The sequence below is a fragment of the Cuculus canorus genome, chromosome 10, assembly GCF_017976375.1.
Source record: "Cuculus canorus isolate bCucCan1 chromosome 10, bCucCan1.pri, whole genome shotgun sequence".
Classification (NCBI taxonomy): domain Eukaryota; kingdom Metazoa; phylum Chordata; class Aves; order Cuculiformes; family Cuculidae; genus Cuculus; species Cuculus canorus.
The window spans coordinates 19,901,254-19,918,771 of NC_071410.1; the positions used below are offsets into that span (position 1 = coordinate 19,901,254).

At 40.6% G+C, this 17,518-nt stretch overlaps 1 protein-coding gene across 6 annotated transcripts in view; it reads right to left on the reverse strand.

The window, feature by feature from the left end:
* Positions 1–13,566, reverse strand: part of LOC104060500 (phosphatidylinositol-binding clathrin assembly protein) — a 31,318-nt gene extending 17,752 nt beyond the window's left edge. The window contains exons 1-7 of one of the 6 annotated variants that reach the window (XM_054075424.1): positions 13,209–13,566; positions 5,397–5,539; positions 2,721–2,796; positions 1,782–1,884; positions 1,490–1,583; positions 1,281–1,392; positions 162–268 (exon numbers count right to left, since the gene is read on the reverse strand). In XM_054075424.1, the coding sequence (XP_053931399.1) occupies positions 162–268; positions 1,281–1,392; positions 1,490–1,583; positions 1,782–1,884; positions 2,721–2,796; positions 5,397–5,539; positions 13,209–13,341 (768 nt within the window). In that variant the 5' untranslated portion in view covers positions 13,342–13,566. Of the gene's footprint in view, positions 1–161; positions 269–1,280; positions 1,393–1,489; positions 1,584–1,781; positions 1,885–2,720; positions 2,797–3,738; positions 3,885–5,396; positions 5,540–5,771; positions 5,791–13,208 lie in introns of those variants that run through there. The other 5 variants (XM_054075425.1, XM_054075427.1, XM_054075429.1 and 2 more) reach the window with 5 other exon arrangements.
* Between the last annotated feature and the right edge of the window lie 3,952 nt (positions 13,567–17,518).

The window sequence follows — 17,518 nt, forward strand, 5'->3', positions numbered from 1 at the left end:
ATTAATGACTGTATACAATCTTTAAAACACCTCATGCGTAGAATAATTCTTGTATAAGGAAGTTAAGCAAACATTAATCTGTGAAGTTATTATGAATACAGACTACTGTACCAGTAGAGACAGCTAAGTGACACCCTTTCCATAGATGTAGGTTTATTTACCTCTGCTACTTTGAGGAATTCTGACAATTTGGTCATTCTGGCCAGAAATTTTTTGTAAATATCCAAGCCTTCTTTGCACTGGTTCTTCTTCATATCAAAATATCTTTCTGAGGATGCAAATGAAATTCTTGTAAGATAATACCCTGCCCAGCAAAAGCTGACACAGTATTAACATTAATTTGAGACAAGCTTCGGAGAGAGGACAGGAGTAACTCAAAGCTGTTCAGAGTTTTAAAGTCTACACAAATAACTGACACTGTCCGTAACAAGTGTTTCACACAGACTTTTTCTACTTCAGTGCATTAGGATATAACAAAAAGCTTTACTAAGCATGGATGTGAATCACTGCAATCATTAAATTATGGAATATTTTCAAGAAGTCAGCTTATTAGCTGGCAACAAGGTAAATTAGCATTTGAAAATATGCCCGGAACATATTCACATTTTTAGACACTAACATGTTTTGATGTTTGTAAAGGGCCTTAATATCTAAATGACATCAGAATGGCTACTGAAGTGGTACATAAACTGCCCTACCAAAAGAAGTATCAACCACATCCCTCACTTTTTATGGTTTTCCTCTATACAGCTCTTTCACCAAGTAAAACCTAATGGATTAACAGAACAAATAGATCGGATGTTTTCATTTAGACATTTGCTTGTATAGTCATAAGGCTTCGCTAAGAGTTCAACCCACTTGAACAAAAAACTCTACATGTAACCTGCCAGGCTCATGTAGATCCAGGTAAAAGGTGAATAGTCAAGCTATAGAGAAAGTATGGGAAACCAGAAGTCATACGGAGACTACGCTAAATACTCAAAATGCCAGATATCTCACGAATACTTCTACAGCCCAACTGCAAAGATCATCCACTGCACATTTACAGTATCTTTGTTTTAATCTCACCAGTCACCCCCTCATCTCAATTTCTGTTTCAAGATGCATTCTTCTAGATAGGAATATACATTTACGCCTAAGCTAGCAGCCACTGAAACTAAGAAAGACTTAATTTAATGGTAATGGAGGAGACAATTTATTAAGAAACTGCAGTCAGAAATGGTCTATATTTTTTATTACTCCCAGTAAAAGTTCAAAAGCTAAAAGAAGTTCTCACATACCTAAAAGATTAATAATCCCTTCATTGTATGCTGCAAAAAGCCTAATGGAATCTTTAAAGAGGAGCATAAAGGCAGCATTTATAACACCATTTGTTAGTTCATTTGGATTTGCCTGTGTAGAAAGCAATGAGAAAGTAAATTAGTATTTAATAAAATAATAAAACTCAAAATGACAAAGCGTTACCTAAGACTGATTTTAAAATACTTACATCAAAATCAAGGAGTGCATCAAGTTGGTTCTGTATGATTGGAAGGGTTTTCAGTAGCTTTTCAGCATTCATGGTTCTCATCACCCCATCTATCCTACAGAGTAGGAAACACGTTTACAAGTTACCAAGAGACCGCAGTATATTACACTATTGCAACAAAGCTGTATTGCTTCTAAGCGCGAAAAGGAGCACTACTCCATGATAATCTCAAGAACAAGTGGTATTCCCACCCTCATCCCCCACAGCATGAAACACCAAACCAAAAAAAAAAACCACACAGTACCAGTCTTACCCTCTTTTCATTTTGGTGAAGTCAACTGCTACAAGTCTGTATGAAAGTGCTTTTTCATTCAAGTATCTGCTATACCGCCTAATGAAGGTAGACATATCATAGCCTAAAAGTTAAGCATGTATAAGTCAGATGTTTTGAATGGGTACAGTCTCTAATCCTTCAGGAGCTATTCTCCTATTTGTCCATTTTATATCAGCTTGCACAAAAAGCCCTTCATAGGCACTTCCCAGTCTTAAGGTTCACCATCTTTCATTTCCAGATGTAATGTTACAATTTCTTCTCAACTTACTAGGATTAAGAAAGCATTCATCACAACTATGAGAATCAACACCTATATGCATTAAACTATCAGTCAAGAACCAAGCATAAAATATTAAGCAAGAACCAAGCAGCTCTTAAGACGTTTTTGAATTCTAACTAAAAATCTCTTTCTAGCAAAATGCTAAAGACTTTGGTAACTTACCTGCAAGGCCTCAAAAACCACATAAAACCCCAAAAGTGTTTTCTATCACTGGCAAGCACTTAAAAGACTTCTCAGAGATTTGAAGTTCCCACAATTTATATAGCACATCCCAGTTACCATTCAATGCACCTTAACACTAACGTTTACTCCTAAGACACTAAAATGCAATAGCATAAATAGGTCACTGTGTTAACGTTAATCAGCTGTATTCTAGGCAGCATTAGGAGCTCACTTTAAAATTTACAGCTGCATATGCACATTACGCATACATTATGGACAAGTTTCTAGTACTCCGCTAGGTAATTCAGAATCTCACTTTACTTGTGCCTACATTCTTGGTTGTCTGGCACCTCATGCAATATAATCATAATACCCTTTCCTTTAAATGTCATTGTCTCCCAGAGAGCACTGACACAGGCACTATCACGGAGTAAAAAAAAGCAGTAGAGTTATTTCCTAGAGTCAAAGATCCTTACCCTGCATGGCACTTTTGTCCAGGTAGTTATTTAGATTGAATAAAGTGTTTCGTGATGCAAGATACTGGATAAAGCGCTGTGGGTGAAGAAAAAGTTGAGAATATTGTGAGACTCAAAACATTTCAGCACAGTAAAAGAAAGCTACAGTTACCTTGTAACTGTTTCTAGTAACCTCTACCAACAAGAGAAATTAGTTAAAAGGGAAAAAAATAAAGGACAACTTGAAACTACTGATTAGCAAGGCCTCTGAAATCCAAAACTCGTTTTGGCAAAAATATAAATTTAAACTAAACAGAAAAACATTACTGCCTGTGAACAAAAGACTAATAATCCTAGAGGAAACTGCTTAGGTTAACTTAGTTTAGAACAGACAAGCTAGCAAACAAAACAAAAATACCACTGCCGTTATCCAAGCTCCCAAGGTTTGCGTAGCTCTACTGCTGCCGTAGAAATGGGAGACACGTTTAGTTACAAAGTAACAATAATGGTTCTGGAACTGTGGTGAGCAGCAGCATTCGTTACAATTAGATATATAATACATATTTTTATATACATGTATAATGCAGCGATCTAAATAAACAATGTTTAAGTTACAACAAATAATAGCTGGCTCCATAAACAGTGCAAGAGTAAGAGACAAACATATCCAGATAGTAAGGTAGTCTTAAAAGTTTCTCTGCCACCACTCCACAAAGATCTGTTATGTCTGTGACTTCTTGACTCTCTTGCTTCTTTGTGTTTCAGTCCATAAGAGAGGATTTATGATCAGCTTAAGGGACTTGTTATATCTTTGATCCGAATCCCTCTACTGCCACAGCACATGGGGCCTGTTCCTTCCACCTTTGTGGTGGGAATCCACCAATCCACCTGCCTGCCAGGTTCAGAGTACGATTTTCTGCAAAACTAGCATGTTTTTCAGCACAGCAATAGGAAAATTCTTTTCTCAACTACTATTTAAACTGAAAGCAGCATTTTCACCTTCCAAGGGGCCCAAACGATTCCCTAACTTGTCACGTACCAACTCATCAATAACTCCGTGAGTGTTCTCAGCCTATAGCTATGGAGTTCACACAAGTCTAGAACATGCAGCTTGGCTACCAACAGCACTGTTAACTTCTTATTCTGTTTTCCAGTCACTTTATCTGGTCTTTGTACGTCTCAGTACTGCACTCAGAGATAGAGAAGAAAAACAGTTGGAACATGGTCAGTGATATTCAAAAGGTGTCTACAAGTTTCAAAATCAACTACTGTTCTGAATCTTATTTTAAAAGGGCCAAGGCTAAATCTCACCTGCAGATGTCAGAGGTCTTGCACAATGCACAGGTGAGTGGGGTTTTAACCTGTTTGAACCAAAGCTTCATCACAAGAAACAGGCATTCACTTCCACTTAAAATAAAAAATTCAGGTGTTTGACTTCTAACGGTTTAAGAAAAAGGCTTCTTAAAGTATTAGGAGTGAGAGAAGTACACTCATGTTCCACCTGAAATTACAGAACTAGTGTTCCAGCCACATTATTTCAGCAGGTATAAAGGAATCCTTTCAAGTGTCAAATGTACCCAATTCGAAGCTGAGGAGCAGTTTTGGTACAGACAAAAATTCAACTCTTCTGCCACTACAAAGCGCTGTATGGGCAAACACATACTGACTGGTAGCCCGCAACTCTAAGTTTTGACTTCTTTTTAATTATGGTTCAGTTGTCTGTATTGGAAGAAGAGAGAATAAAATATAAAAACTGATCTACAGCATTCAGTTTAGCTTCACACTCAGAATACCTAGTGAATTCCAAGCAGTGAATTTTACTTATTCTTCCTAATCTCAGTCTATTATCTGTTGAAACTACAATTTAAACACATTAAGTAACTTGGGGAAGTGCTAACAAAGAGCACACAGTTTTACAGGTCACTTCAATTAAGTTCGTAGAGCTTCAGAGAGAGGATGTGACACTAAGTTTTCAGAGCAGTTTAATGGCAGGAAGCAGTACATTTAAGAATCATCACTTCAGTATAACCAGTAGTCAACTGTCATTTACTAGAATGACTACACAAGTTCAGAACTAAACTGTCACCTGGCTAAGACAAAGTTTAGCTTTTAACAGAAGAATTTGTGCAACAGAGGCGCCGTTCCTAATGCCATGTTATTGTCTGGACAGCTTTTGATAAACAGCAGTGAAATAATGTAAGTGAACTAAATGCAATAGAAACCTGTTTTGGAAGAATGATAATGGCAACAACATACAAAGATTTAGCCCATTACATGATTTGCAAGATCAAATAATGCAGTATCCTTATTCCTCCTCCCTTTAGTAAGTATACTTATCTGTTAACAGGTTGGCTGCGTATTTATGTAGTGCTAACAAGACTTTTGCTGTGCTCTTACTGATAAGCACCAGCCTAATGAAGTGAAGCTCATCAGAAGTGGTTCAAGTCTTTATTCTAGAAGAGTAACTCACTGTCTCACAGCCCAGCCCAGATCCCTGCAATTAAACTGCAAATACTGATACATTTTGGTATTGAAATAATGTAAGAACATTTTCTTCCATGGAGAAGTACTTTATAGCCACCAGCAGAGGAAAAACAGAGTTTTGAAAAACTCAAGTACATATCCAATTCTTCATAGATTGGGACAATTTTAAAAAACATTGTTATGGAAGCTTTAATAGAACTAATCATGCCTTACCTCATTTCCATACATCATGAGGTGGTGTGTTGTAATTAGAGCTTTGAACACTACAACCCAGCTACTGTTTGCAGTTCTCTCAAAGAGCATGTCTGCCAACTGTGGAATATTCACATTCATTTCATTTGTGCACTGTATTAGATCTAAATTAAAGAAGAAAAAAAAATATCAAAGCATTACAATGAGTTATATGTTCAAAGAGGATCATGTTTTTGTGTTTTTACATTAAGAATTCATACTGAAAGCATTAACTTAAATTCTGTAAGAAATAACTGAGCTATTTTACATCCTTTGCTCATGTTCACTGCATTTTACTGAAAGACAGTATGAACTTCAAAAGAACTTTAATAATTTTATGAAGTCCCAATATCTCACCAAAAAATAACCTGCTCCAGTATAAATTCTATAACCAAATTGTTGTCTGAAAGCCAGTGTAGACTTTCTGGATGCTTGATGCCTGAAGCCACTCATCTGCCAATAAAAAAATGAAAATAAGAGAAGCAAGGATAAGCCAAGACCCGAATACCTCAAGAGATCAACAGGCAGCACATAACCTGCAACTCCAACCTAAGTCCGAGTACTGAGACACATGACAGCAAATGAGATGCTACAAACGTGCAATAAGCCTCTTTTCTCCAAGAATTAAGAGTGAGAATTTGCATCTACACACCTTTCCACTTAGCTAAAATAACCTAATCACCAAACCTACTGTGTATTTTCTGGTGGATCATGGCACATTTCAGGCTTTTGTATTTAAAAAAAAAAAAAAAAAAAAAAAAAAAGCAGCTCTTTACGTCCAAGACTGGTTATAAACTCAGTAGTAGAACATTAACTCAGGAGGTCAGAGACAGCAAGCTTCAAGTCTCTGCCTGAGTATTGGTACAGAGCCAGAACTGGCTGCAGCAGATACATGGGAAAAAAAGCCTGCCTGAGAACGCTAGTGAAGGCTCTTGCTGAGAAGACAGCAAAGAACCGAATCCAGGACTATTCTAAATCCCTCAAGACATGCATATTAGACATGTATTCTCTCTGAGCCTAATTCTGCTCAGGTGTGATCAAAGCATACCTTAAGGACTGGGCAAGGCCAGCAAAACAAACACCTAGTTTGAAAAGCTTCCTTTCTGGCCTCTTATTTAAGCCAAGTCTGCAAGCAGCCGGCTGGCTGCAGAGCTGCACCACTGTCTGTGTTTGCCTGCATGCACTCAAAGAAGGACAGAGACTTGGGAAGCTGGGCAGCAACTGGGAGGTGTCAGCGCCACTGAAACGGCTAACCTATTTGTCTTATTATCAGTATGTAGAGGGCTGACTACATTATCAGAAGCAATTTAAACATTCACTTCCATATCATACATTGGTAATTTAGGACAAACATTCACAGAAATATTGCACTTATTTATATCTGTAGTAGTGCATGGAATATATTACAAATGTATCTTAATTAAAGGCCTGTTTATTAAGAACATAGAGTCTTTTGATTAAGGATCCCCAATTAGAATAATTTAATAACCAGAGGAAAGAGTTTTAGATGGTATCTTGTTGAAGTATCAATCTACAAAATGCAAATTCTAGTAAGTTATTAATTTCATTCCGATGTCAAAAGCTTCCAGATATGTACCAAACTTTCCAGCTGGGATGAAAACCTTCGTCTTTACTGGTAACACAAAAAAGCTGAGCTGAAATAGCTGCACAAAAAGACAACTCCTGAAAAGAAATTTTAAGCAAGCTATACATTAAAAGCTTATTGTGGAATAGTACTAAAATGCCTCAATATTTACAAATGTGCATATTCTCAAAATCCCACATCATTTGATAGATGCTGCTCAGCACTCACGGCTGTATCATCATCAGATGCTATGTCAAATTAAGAAGCAATTTAAAATTGCTACAAGTCCAAACAGTCTATGGACAACTGCTGCCTCACAAAATGAAGTAAGCCCCAGTTCCAGAATATACATAGTGAAATACATAGTGAAAACTTGAATTTTCATTCAATGGCCTCACTTACTGAATGAGAACTTCATTATGACATTTCTGAGTAATTCTCTCAAAAGATATTAAGGCAAATAAGTCCTTCTAAAACCAACCAGTTTATAAGCAAGCATAATAAAACCACTACTGTTATATCATGCTCAGTATTCTTCACTTAACTGAAGTATCTGTAAGCAGGACAGAAATGTTACAGAACTGTCAAGTCCTATTCTCAGTTTATAACAAAAAAACCCACAACCAATAAGACTCACACAAACTTTATACAGAGCAACACCTATAACATTACTCCTAGGAAGCAGATAAAGAAATTCCATTGGTCTGCTGAGGTCAAAGACCACACAGATAGCCTATCAAAAATATTATTTCTGCACAAAGTCCTTTTTCTTCACATGATCACCAAGCAAGTCAATATTAAATCTTCAGTGAAAAATTTAAGTGTGCTTATTAAAGAACAAATGAAACTGGGAGGCAAGATCCAGGTTAAAACCAAAGACTTTCTGCTCCAAAGTCAAATCAGCCAAGCTAATTTCATTCATATTTTGACAGCACCCTCCAAAGAGACTTCAATCTTGTCATTTTCCCTCAAGCTAAGGTCTACCAGCAGACTTTCCAGTAGACATTAAGATGATGCTGAACACCTGGGATATTCCTTGCATATACTTATCTCTAACACTGATAACAAATACGTTCTTATAGTGCTGCTCCAGTACAATGTTACAGAAATCCTACTGTTAGTGGCTATATTGAATGCTGTAACTGACCACCTTTCCTTAAGCCACACATCCATAAAAAACGCTTTGGCTTATCATGCCATCAGAAAGCATTACTACCACAAAAACCCATCCAGATGTCTACCTTCAAAAGCCTCATGCCTATGGTACACAAGACTAAAAGAATTCTTCTGTCAAACGGCAGGAACAGCAAAAGTTGACAGAATTCTGGCACATCTGAGAAGTTTATATACAGTTGTTTTATTCCACAAGTATGGTTCCATGTGACTGAAAAAATGCAGTTCCAGTAATTTTGTAAAAATGCTAACAAGGTTTTCCAGTGCATGCTACTTGCTTCTGCAATATGTGAGCCAAACTATTTTAAAAGGAAATACTCCACTAGGCAGGACTACTCATAATGCAAGAGGACCCGAGTGAGCTGCAATTGCCGTGCACTTTGGACACGTGCTGAAGATGACGCACACGGGCTCCACTGAAGATAGTTTTTATTAAGGGCACTTAGCACAACTGAGGTCTTTGGTTTCAGGATTTCCTTGGATGCACAAACACATAAGCCACAGTTGCCAATACTGAAGAACACATGCTTAGGTAAAGGAAACATCTCTAAAATACTAAACTAACAATGAACAGTGGGGAAAAAAAATCTCCATGCATATTTTAGGCCCAAACTGGACTTTCCTAAGACAGCATTGCAAAACTCTAAGTTTAAAAACACTCTTTAATAAGGCTACTCAGGTCAATTCTTTTATGTTATTATTTTATTATCGCTTATTATTTTGTTATTACTAGTATAAAACCAGCATTTGTATTTCAACAACTGAGATACACAGCTAAAAAAAGTAAGCATTATTCCTCTAATGATTCTAAGTCTGCAATAAGAATATATACATCAGAACAACAGCATGATCTGTTGTTACATCTGGCAGCAAAGGTGGAAAAAGAAATGCATGCACCTGAAAGGCCAACAGCAGGGCAGCTGTGAGATGGATGTTGGCAGCAAAAACTGGAATGAAATGTGTAGGGTAAGTGATGCTCATTTTCTTATCACGCTACTTATATAAACACTTTACAACTCAAAGTATTCTGCCAGTTACCCAGAGGAATCATTTCAACGGCAAGTGAAACTGTGGTGCTATTTCTAGAATGGAATTTAGAAATATGTTAACATCACAGATGCTAAAGAAAAAATAAAAAAACCCCAAACCAATTAAAAAAAAAACGGGGAGGGGAAAAGGAATAGAAGAAAAAAAATCAGACAGCTCTAAACCAGACAAGTACCACAGGGCGATTCAAGCAGCCTTGAAGAGCTGTGGAAATCTTTTTCTACTGCCTAGAAAAGTACTGAGGATTTCTCTCCCATAGCTCATCTGAATAACTGGCACATCATCTATGAAACCACACAGCTCTTTGGAGAACAGCATGCCTAAATCCAGATTTTTAATATATTTTTTCTTCCAGGTTTTTGGAAAATTCTCAGCCAGGCAGCATCAAAAGACTGACACTTTTCAACTTTCATGTAACAAGGAAGTCATCATTTTCTTGATTCAGGAACATTTATTCTAAGAGAACTGCAAATACATAAGTTAAAGACAACCATAACAGTTAAATATTTGTATTCTCATCTTCTCACAGAACTGAAGCAGGCATGAGAATCAAGACCACTTTCCTGAACCTTAGCAGTCTTGAAAAACAAAAATTAAGTTTTCTTTTTGGAAGTTGCACCATGAACTATGGATTACAAAACCATAAAGCAGACGAGCCACTTCACAAGCTTTCTCAAGGTAGCCTAAGGAACGCAACATTCTTGCTGGAAGATTAATTTAAGTTAGTACCTGATCCATACAAATATTTATATGGGTAAGCTCTCATAGTGCAGATCTGATCACAAACTTTAAGTGTCCATTTACCTAACAGCTAAAATCTGAACTAAAATTACTTTATTACAAGCAAAGCAATTCAGCTATTCTGTCCCACTCCCTCCACTAAACAAAGATGCATGATGGCCCAACAAAGTTTTAAAAAGCTTTAAGCAATTTCTAGATAAAATCTATATTAAAAGATTACAAAAACATTAACTACATATTTTTCTCAAGTCAAATTTCCTCAGCTACTATATTAAAAATTCCTACTGATTAATAAAGAGCTTCTAACTGAAGACAGCCACCTTAGTGCCTGTGGGAGAGTTCGAGACTATTTCTTCATATCGTATCACAATTCAAACACCTCTGTAATAACCACACTGCATTCGTATTCACTCAACAGTCATGACCTCTAGATGCCAAAAGAAGAGTCCAATACGAACCCAATCCAAAACTGTGATAGTCACAACGTGATGTTATTGGTGAAACAAAGTTTGTGATGATTTGGTGGAGACTGGAACTTTCTCCTGAAGCTAAAGGTTCAAAAGCCCAATTCTGCCACATAATACAATTTTACAGTACCTGAATTATCACTTCTTACAAGATTTCCAAAGCTTGTACATGTACAGAAGTTTAAAATTAACTACTTTCCTCTCCCCTGTGCTTCTTAAGTGCGCTGTATACAAGTTAAACAGGGGTTGGTTTCACCTTTATTACTGTATTCATTTAAAAGTTCAAGATGCAATTAATGTAGGGATTTGTATTTTTAAAATTTTGGTCTACACAGAAGTCTATTTTACCAGTTACCAGCTTGGCTACAGACTTCATTTACTCTTTTTTTATTGTGGCTTTTCGGTAATCAGCCAAGAAGAGATACGTCACCAAAAGCAGCATCCAGCCCCACTCCACTGAAACCCTCACTCAGGAGGCTGACAGGAAGCGAGAGAACCCACGCTGGAGACAAAGAGAGCAGATCTTCAGGTGCCCCACTAAGGGAGAAGATCAGCCTCGGTATAGCATTTTATGTTATCCTAAAATATTACAAAACACTACAGAAATAGATCTGCTGACTTATTTAGGACATTGTGACCTACTTTCAGAGGAAAAAACCCCAAATATTCCATTGATATTGTGTAGGTTTTGTTGGTGGCTAGTTTTTTTTTTTTTTTTGGTCTGGGGGGGGGGATTTTGCTCTTCAAGAGAGGATATGATTCTAATACTCAACAGTTAGTAACCAGACAAAACCCAAAGCTCTTAAATACCAATTCACACATTGCATGTGTAATATCTCTCTGTAAATATCCATATTGTATTATTTTCTTGCTGAGGAACTGTGGCAATGCAGAGTTTTCAAGAATCCATCTGAATAAATGGCACGAACTGATACTCCTCCACAATCCCTGATACTACTACAGCAACTTCCCAAATCACATTCTTGGTGAAGCTTTTTCTTCAAGAGAAATCACAAGCAATACCAGGTGACGTAGCATTTTAATGACACACGCGTACCGACCAAGGTACAACTAGTGGCATTGCATTAAATTCAAACTACTTTTTCCTCACAATTTGCTTAAATTGGAAAGTACTTGCACTGTATCTTTGAAAACACATTGTGTGATTTTTCCAGACTTAAACTAGTATCTTACCTACCTGCATTTAATACAACTAAGTTTTCAGTAGAAGTGACAAAATAAGAAGTGCCACATAAAGGTTTGCAGGTGTATGAAAAGCAGCGCCTGGGTATACTCAATGAAGAGGATGTTCATGGGGACTTTTTTTAACCCCTTGTACCATATTTCACATATTTTTCTTCCCCAACTCACCAAAGTATTCCTTTATTTCAGCTACCAAGTCATAATAAAAAGCTTTTAAGCTTTATGTTTGTCTTTTAGACCAAAGTCTGAAAAAGTGAAATACAACAAAACACAGATCTTGTCTGGCACAGAAGGGGACCTTCAGAAGCCTGACAGCTCTGAACATGTTTGTATCAAGAGACATTCAAAGGAATTTGATAATAAATCTCAGTTTATGCTGTTATCAAGTCAAGTTTTTCCAGGTTTCCATTTTCTTATTTTGTGAGGGTAACTTCTAGTAGATGACATTACTTTAAGGATATTTTCAAACAATACACTACGTCTTTTAAGCTTCGGAAGCTTTTAAGCTATTGAGCAAACTGTCACAGCTCTCTGGCTTCCTGTTACACTGCCATTTCTGGGCTCAAGGGTTACCTCATTAATTTTGTTTTGCCTGTGGTAGAACAACACAAGACAAGATAAAATAAGGCAATGTCAAAAAAGGTATCTTTAAGAAAGAAGTTGTTGGTTACTCAGTTTTAAGGCTCTCAATTCCAACACAGGAGCTGCAATATTCACTATTACAGCTGGATTCCACCCATTCAGATGACTAACAAACAAGATAAATATTTCTTTAATTATTTAACCCACGTCAAAAGTTTGCACACAAGAAGTCTGTATTAGACGAATGTCACAGCATCAGAGAGCCAAACTACCCTCAAACGACATAAATGAGTAAGCTGATTCCAAAAGCTGGAACAGCAGACTCAATACCACCAACTTGGATGAGTTCTGCAAAACCACCAGCCTGCTCCCCTGATTTTGAGGAACAGACAGTGAACAGGGACACTGCATAATGTACGAAGCCTGAAGCACTTCTGAACAATCCAACACTAACTTCGATTGCCATCCAGTTATTAAACCTGAGGCAAAGGAGTGCCACTAATATTTTTATGGGTATCAATGGTAGCTTCCTGATATACAGAATGGAGTTTTAACATATTAAGTATATCAGTGGCAACATACCCTCATTCTGGTGATTTAGTGGTTCTTCTTCGCCTTTCCCTTTCCTTCATTTCAAGTCTTTTCACCTTGTTTCAAGAGCTCTAAGACAGAAAGCCCTGATATCCCGGCAAATGCTAGAAATATTTAAACAGTTGTGTTCCAACAGCAAGACGGATTAAAAAATCTACCTTCTCACTCACATCACTTAACCCGCCTTTCTCAGCTGCCCATTAAAAAGCCCCGCTGCATCCAGAGCGCACCAGCCAAGCTGCTCTTACCGGGGAAGAGTTCACCAGGCTGGGTGTTGCAAAGCTCACTCTTTCCACGTGTAAAAGAACTTTTGGAGAGCAAACCAGGCGGGTTCACCCGACTTTAAGCGACGACGCGGGGCGCTCCCTCTCCCCCCTTCGCCCGCAGCCCCGAGGTCCCACTCACAGTCCAGGTGCTTCTTCTTGGGGCCCATCACCTCGTGGGTCGTCGCCTTGCACACAGCCTTGGCGACGGCCGAGCCGGTGACGCTGTGCTGCGCCGCCGCGATGCGGTCCGTGATCGACTGCCCCGACATCATCGGCGCTGGCGGCTTCCCCGGCAGCCGGGGACGAGCGCGGCCTCCCCGGGTGGGGTGGCAACGACGCCCTACGACTCTTTCGCTACCAACCGGGATTCGACGGAAAGGGGGGAGAGACGAGCGGTAGGCCCGCCGCTCCCCTCAGGCGCTGCGCTCCCGCCGGCCGCCCTCCCGGCTTTCCCTTTCACATTTAACGCTCCCAGTCAAAATGGCGGTGGCCGCCGCGGCGTCACGTGACCGCCGCGCCCGCCCCGCCCCGCCCCGTCCCGGAGGCGCGCGGCGCATGGCGGGAACCGCGGAACCGAGCGTGGGGTCGGTCACGGAGCGGTTTGGGTGGAGAAGAGCTTGGAGAGTATCGAGTCCATCCGTACCTGCCCACTGCTAAACCATACATCAAACCTTCTGCTGCGAAAGACCCCACCTGGAGTCCTGGGTCCAGCTCTGGAATCATAGAATCATAGAATACTTTGGGTTGGAAGGGACCTTAAAACCCATCCAATTCCAACCCCTCTACCATGGGCAGAGACACCTCCCACTGGCTCAGGCTGCCCAAGGCCCATCCAACCTGGCCTTGAACACCTCCAGGGATGGGGCAGCCACAGCTTCCCTGGGCAACCTGGGCCAGGGCCTCCCCACTCTCATCGTGAAGAAATTCCTCCTCATGTGTAGTCTAAATCTGCCCCTCTCCAGTTTATACGCATTTCCCCTCTTCCTACGACTACAAGCCCCTCTCCAGCTTTCTTGTAGCCCCTTCAGGTACTGGAAGGTCGCTATAAGGCCTCCTCAGAGCCTTCTCAGGCTGAACAACCCCAACTCTCTCAGCCTGTCCTCCTATAGAAGGTGCTCCAGCCCTCAGATCATCCTTGTAGCCTCCTCTGGACCCTTTCCAACAGTGTCATGTCCTTCTTATGCTGAGGATTCCAGAACTGGACACAATACTCCAGGTAAGGTCTCACAAAAGGAGAACAGAGGGGCAGAATCCCCTCCCTCAACCTGCTGGACACGTTTCTTTTGATGCAGGGGCTTTTGATTCTGGGCTGTAAATGCACATTGCCAGCTCATGTCAACTTTCTCATCAATCAGCACCCCTGAGTCCTTCTCTGCAGGGCTACTCTCAATCATATAATCCCCCATCGTGTACTGAAATCGGGGATTGCCCCGACCCAGTTGTAGGACCTTGCACTTGGCCTTATTGAACCTCATGAGGTTCTCACAGCCCCACTTCTCCAGCCTGTCTATGTCCCTCTGGATGACATCCCATCCTTCCGGGGTGGCAACTACACCACTCAGCTTGGTGTCACCTGCAAACTTGCTGAGGGTGCACTCGATCTCACTGTCTATATCATTGGTGAAAATATTAAACAGCACTGGTCCCAGTACAGACCCCTGAGGGACACCACTTGTCACAGATCTCCATCTGGACTTCAAATCCCCAACATGAGAAGGATATGGAACTATTGGAACAGGTCCACAGAAGGCCACAAAGCTGATCCAAGGTCTGGAGCACCTCCCATGCAAGAACAGGCTGACAGTGTTGGGTTCTTTAAGCCTGGAGAAGAGAAGGTTCCAGGGGGAGCTTAGAGCAGCTTCCAGGACTGAAAGGGGCTATAGAAAAGCTGGGAAAGGGGTCCTGATCAGAGAGTGTAGGGATAGGACGAGGGGGCGTGGTTTTCAGCTGAAAGAAGGGAGACTGAGGTGGGATTTTAGGAAGAAATGTTTTGTTGTGATTGTGAGGAGGCCCTGGACCAGATTCAAGACTAGGTTGGATAAGGCTTGGAGCAATCTGATCCAGAGGCAGGTGTCCCTGCCTGGGGCAGGGAGATTGGAACTGTATGGTCTTTAAGATCCCTTTCAAGCTGGACCATTCTATGATTCCTGTGGAGTCTTGTACAGCAACATCACCATCTGCATGTTTGCTTAGGGGTAGAAGGACCTCACAGTATTTCTGCACACTGTATGGAAATTCCCACTCATGCAGGTTGCTGGGAAAGTATAAAAGCTCCTTGGCAAATTTTTATCTTGCAGACTTTATTTGCAGAAGCAACATCCATAAATAAAAAGACCACAACCCCTCTTGCTGAGCGTATTCTGTGCTCTATCTATAAAGCTGAACTCTTCTTGGGCTGTGCCCGGAGGCTGGGTTGTGTGCCTGCTCCTCTGTAACGCTGCTGAAGAGCTTCACGAGAAACTCCTCTGGAGGGGAAAGCATCGAGAGCTTGAAAATCTGTTAAACTGTGGCAGTGGTGTCTGCCTGGCATTGACCTGGTTTGGGGGGGAGATGGGTCTTGTATATTTAAAATTACTCCAAAGAATTGTGTGGGACAGCAACTGGTTGAAGGGTCCAGCCGAAAATGGGGGCTTGTTCGCTGTGCTTGTGTATTCACTTGTTTGTCATTTTCCAGAGGGCAAACAGGAGGCCATGCACAGCCTCTGGCAGATGGGACAGTGGTTTCTGTAACACAGACACTGGCCCATCGCAGCTGGGCTGTTACCAGGAGAATGTTTCAAACCACCATCAATTACATGTTAATGGTACTGCGCCAGCAGGGTCAAACAAACAGCCCGTAAATGACGGCTCTGCAACTCGCCCCAGTCCTCCTTGCCTTGCTGTCTTCATACCAGCTTATTACATAGCTAAAAATACAGAAGAGGTTTTCTAATGGGTTGACCTTGGCTGGACACCAGATGCCCACCAAGCCTCTCCATCACCCCCCTCCTTCAGCAGGAGGGGAGAGAATAAGATGGAAAAGAACTCATGGGTGAAGATAAAGGCAGTTCAATAAAGCAAAAGGAAAGCCTGCATATAGAAGCAAAGGAAAACAAGATTATTCTCTACTTCCCATCAGCATGTGATGTCCAGCCACTTCCTGGGAAGCAGGGCTTCAGTATGTGAGGCGGTTGCTCTGCAAGACAAAAGTAGCACTAACAAATGCCCTCCCCTTCCTTCTTTCACTCAGCTTTATTGCTGAGCAGATATCATATGCTATGGCATGTCCCTTTGGTCACTCTGGATCAGCTGTCCTGTTTACATTCCCTCCCAAGATCTTGCCCACCCCCAGCCTCCTGGTGAGGGGGGACTGTTGGAGAGAGAGCCTTGATGCTATGGAACACTGCTTAGCAGTGGCCAAACCTCTGGTGTGTTATCAACACCTTTCTAACTACCTATACACAGCGCAGCACTGTGAGGGTTGCTATTGGGAAAATTAACTCCATCTCAGCCAGAAGCAATACAATCTCAGGAAAAAAAAATGCAGCATCACTACTACTCATTCAGAACACTCAGATTTCCCATGCCATTTCATGGAAAAGTATTTTTTAACTGTTGTGTTTATTATACATTAAAGTAAATGTGAACACTGATACAGAAGAGCTGTGAATACAGCAGTAGTTACTTTAGGTTACAACTTTGAAGTAAAATATCATAAGTAAGGAGAGTAATAAGAAGGCAGTTGAATAAGAGTATTATAGACAAAACTCTAGTGAAACTCTGGCAGTTGATTCGTATTTCAGGGTGCTGAATAAAGCTTTATTGCTGACATTATCCCTGAAGTGAGATGCTCCATAAGTAAGTGTGCAAGACTGCCAAACACTCAACCAAGCTTCTGTTATTGCATTGCACGTATAAAAGCAACAAAGCAGGAAACATTTGCACCCATAATAGTGTATATTTCACTTATTCAATTTTGACAGCACTGTCTGCCATGTTCTTCAGTGGCATGGCTTTTGGGCATCTACATGATGTACTTTGAGAGTGATGTTTTCTACCCAGGCAGCGCTGTCTTACCACACTGAAGCAGCTGAGATGGGTTTACCCCTGTGCTGCTGGTTGGTCTTCTTCCACTGCTGTAGCCACTCCCATAGGGCATTAGCCACCATCCAGGAGTCAGTAAGGGAGAGAGTACTGGCCACTTTTCTTGTTTAACAATCTGTAGGGCTATTTGGATGGCTTTCACTTCTGCAAACTGACTTGATGCAACTTCTCCTTCAATGGCTTCAACAACTTGTTGTGTTGGACTCCACACTTTCCACTTCTGTTGTTTTCCTACAACACAACAGGGTCTATCAGTAAACAAAGAATCACGCCTGTCATCTTCTGGTAACTGATTATATGGTGGTGCCTCTTGGGCATGAGACACCTCTTCACAGGCAATGCTCCAAAACCTCTGTGTTCCGGCCT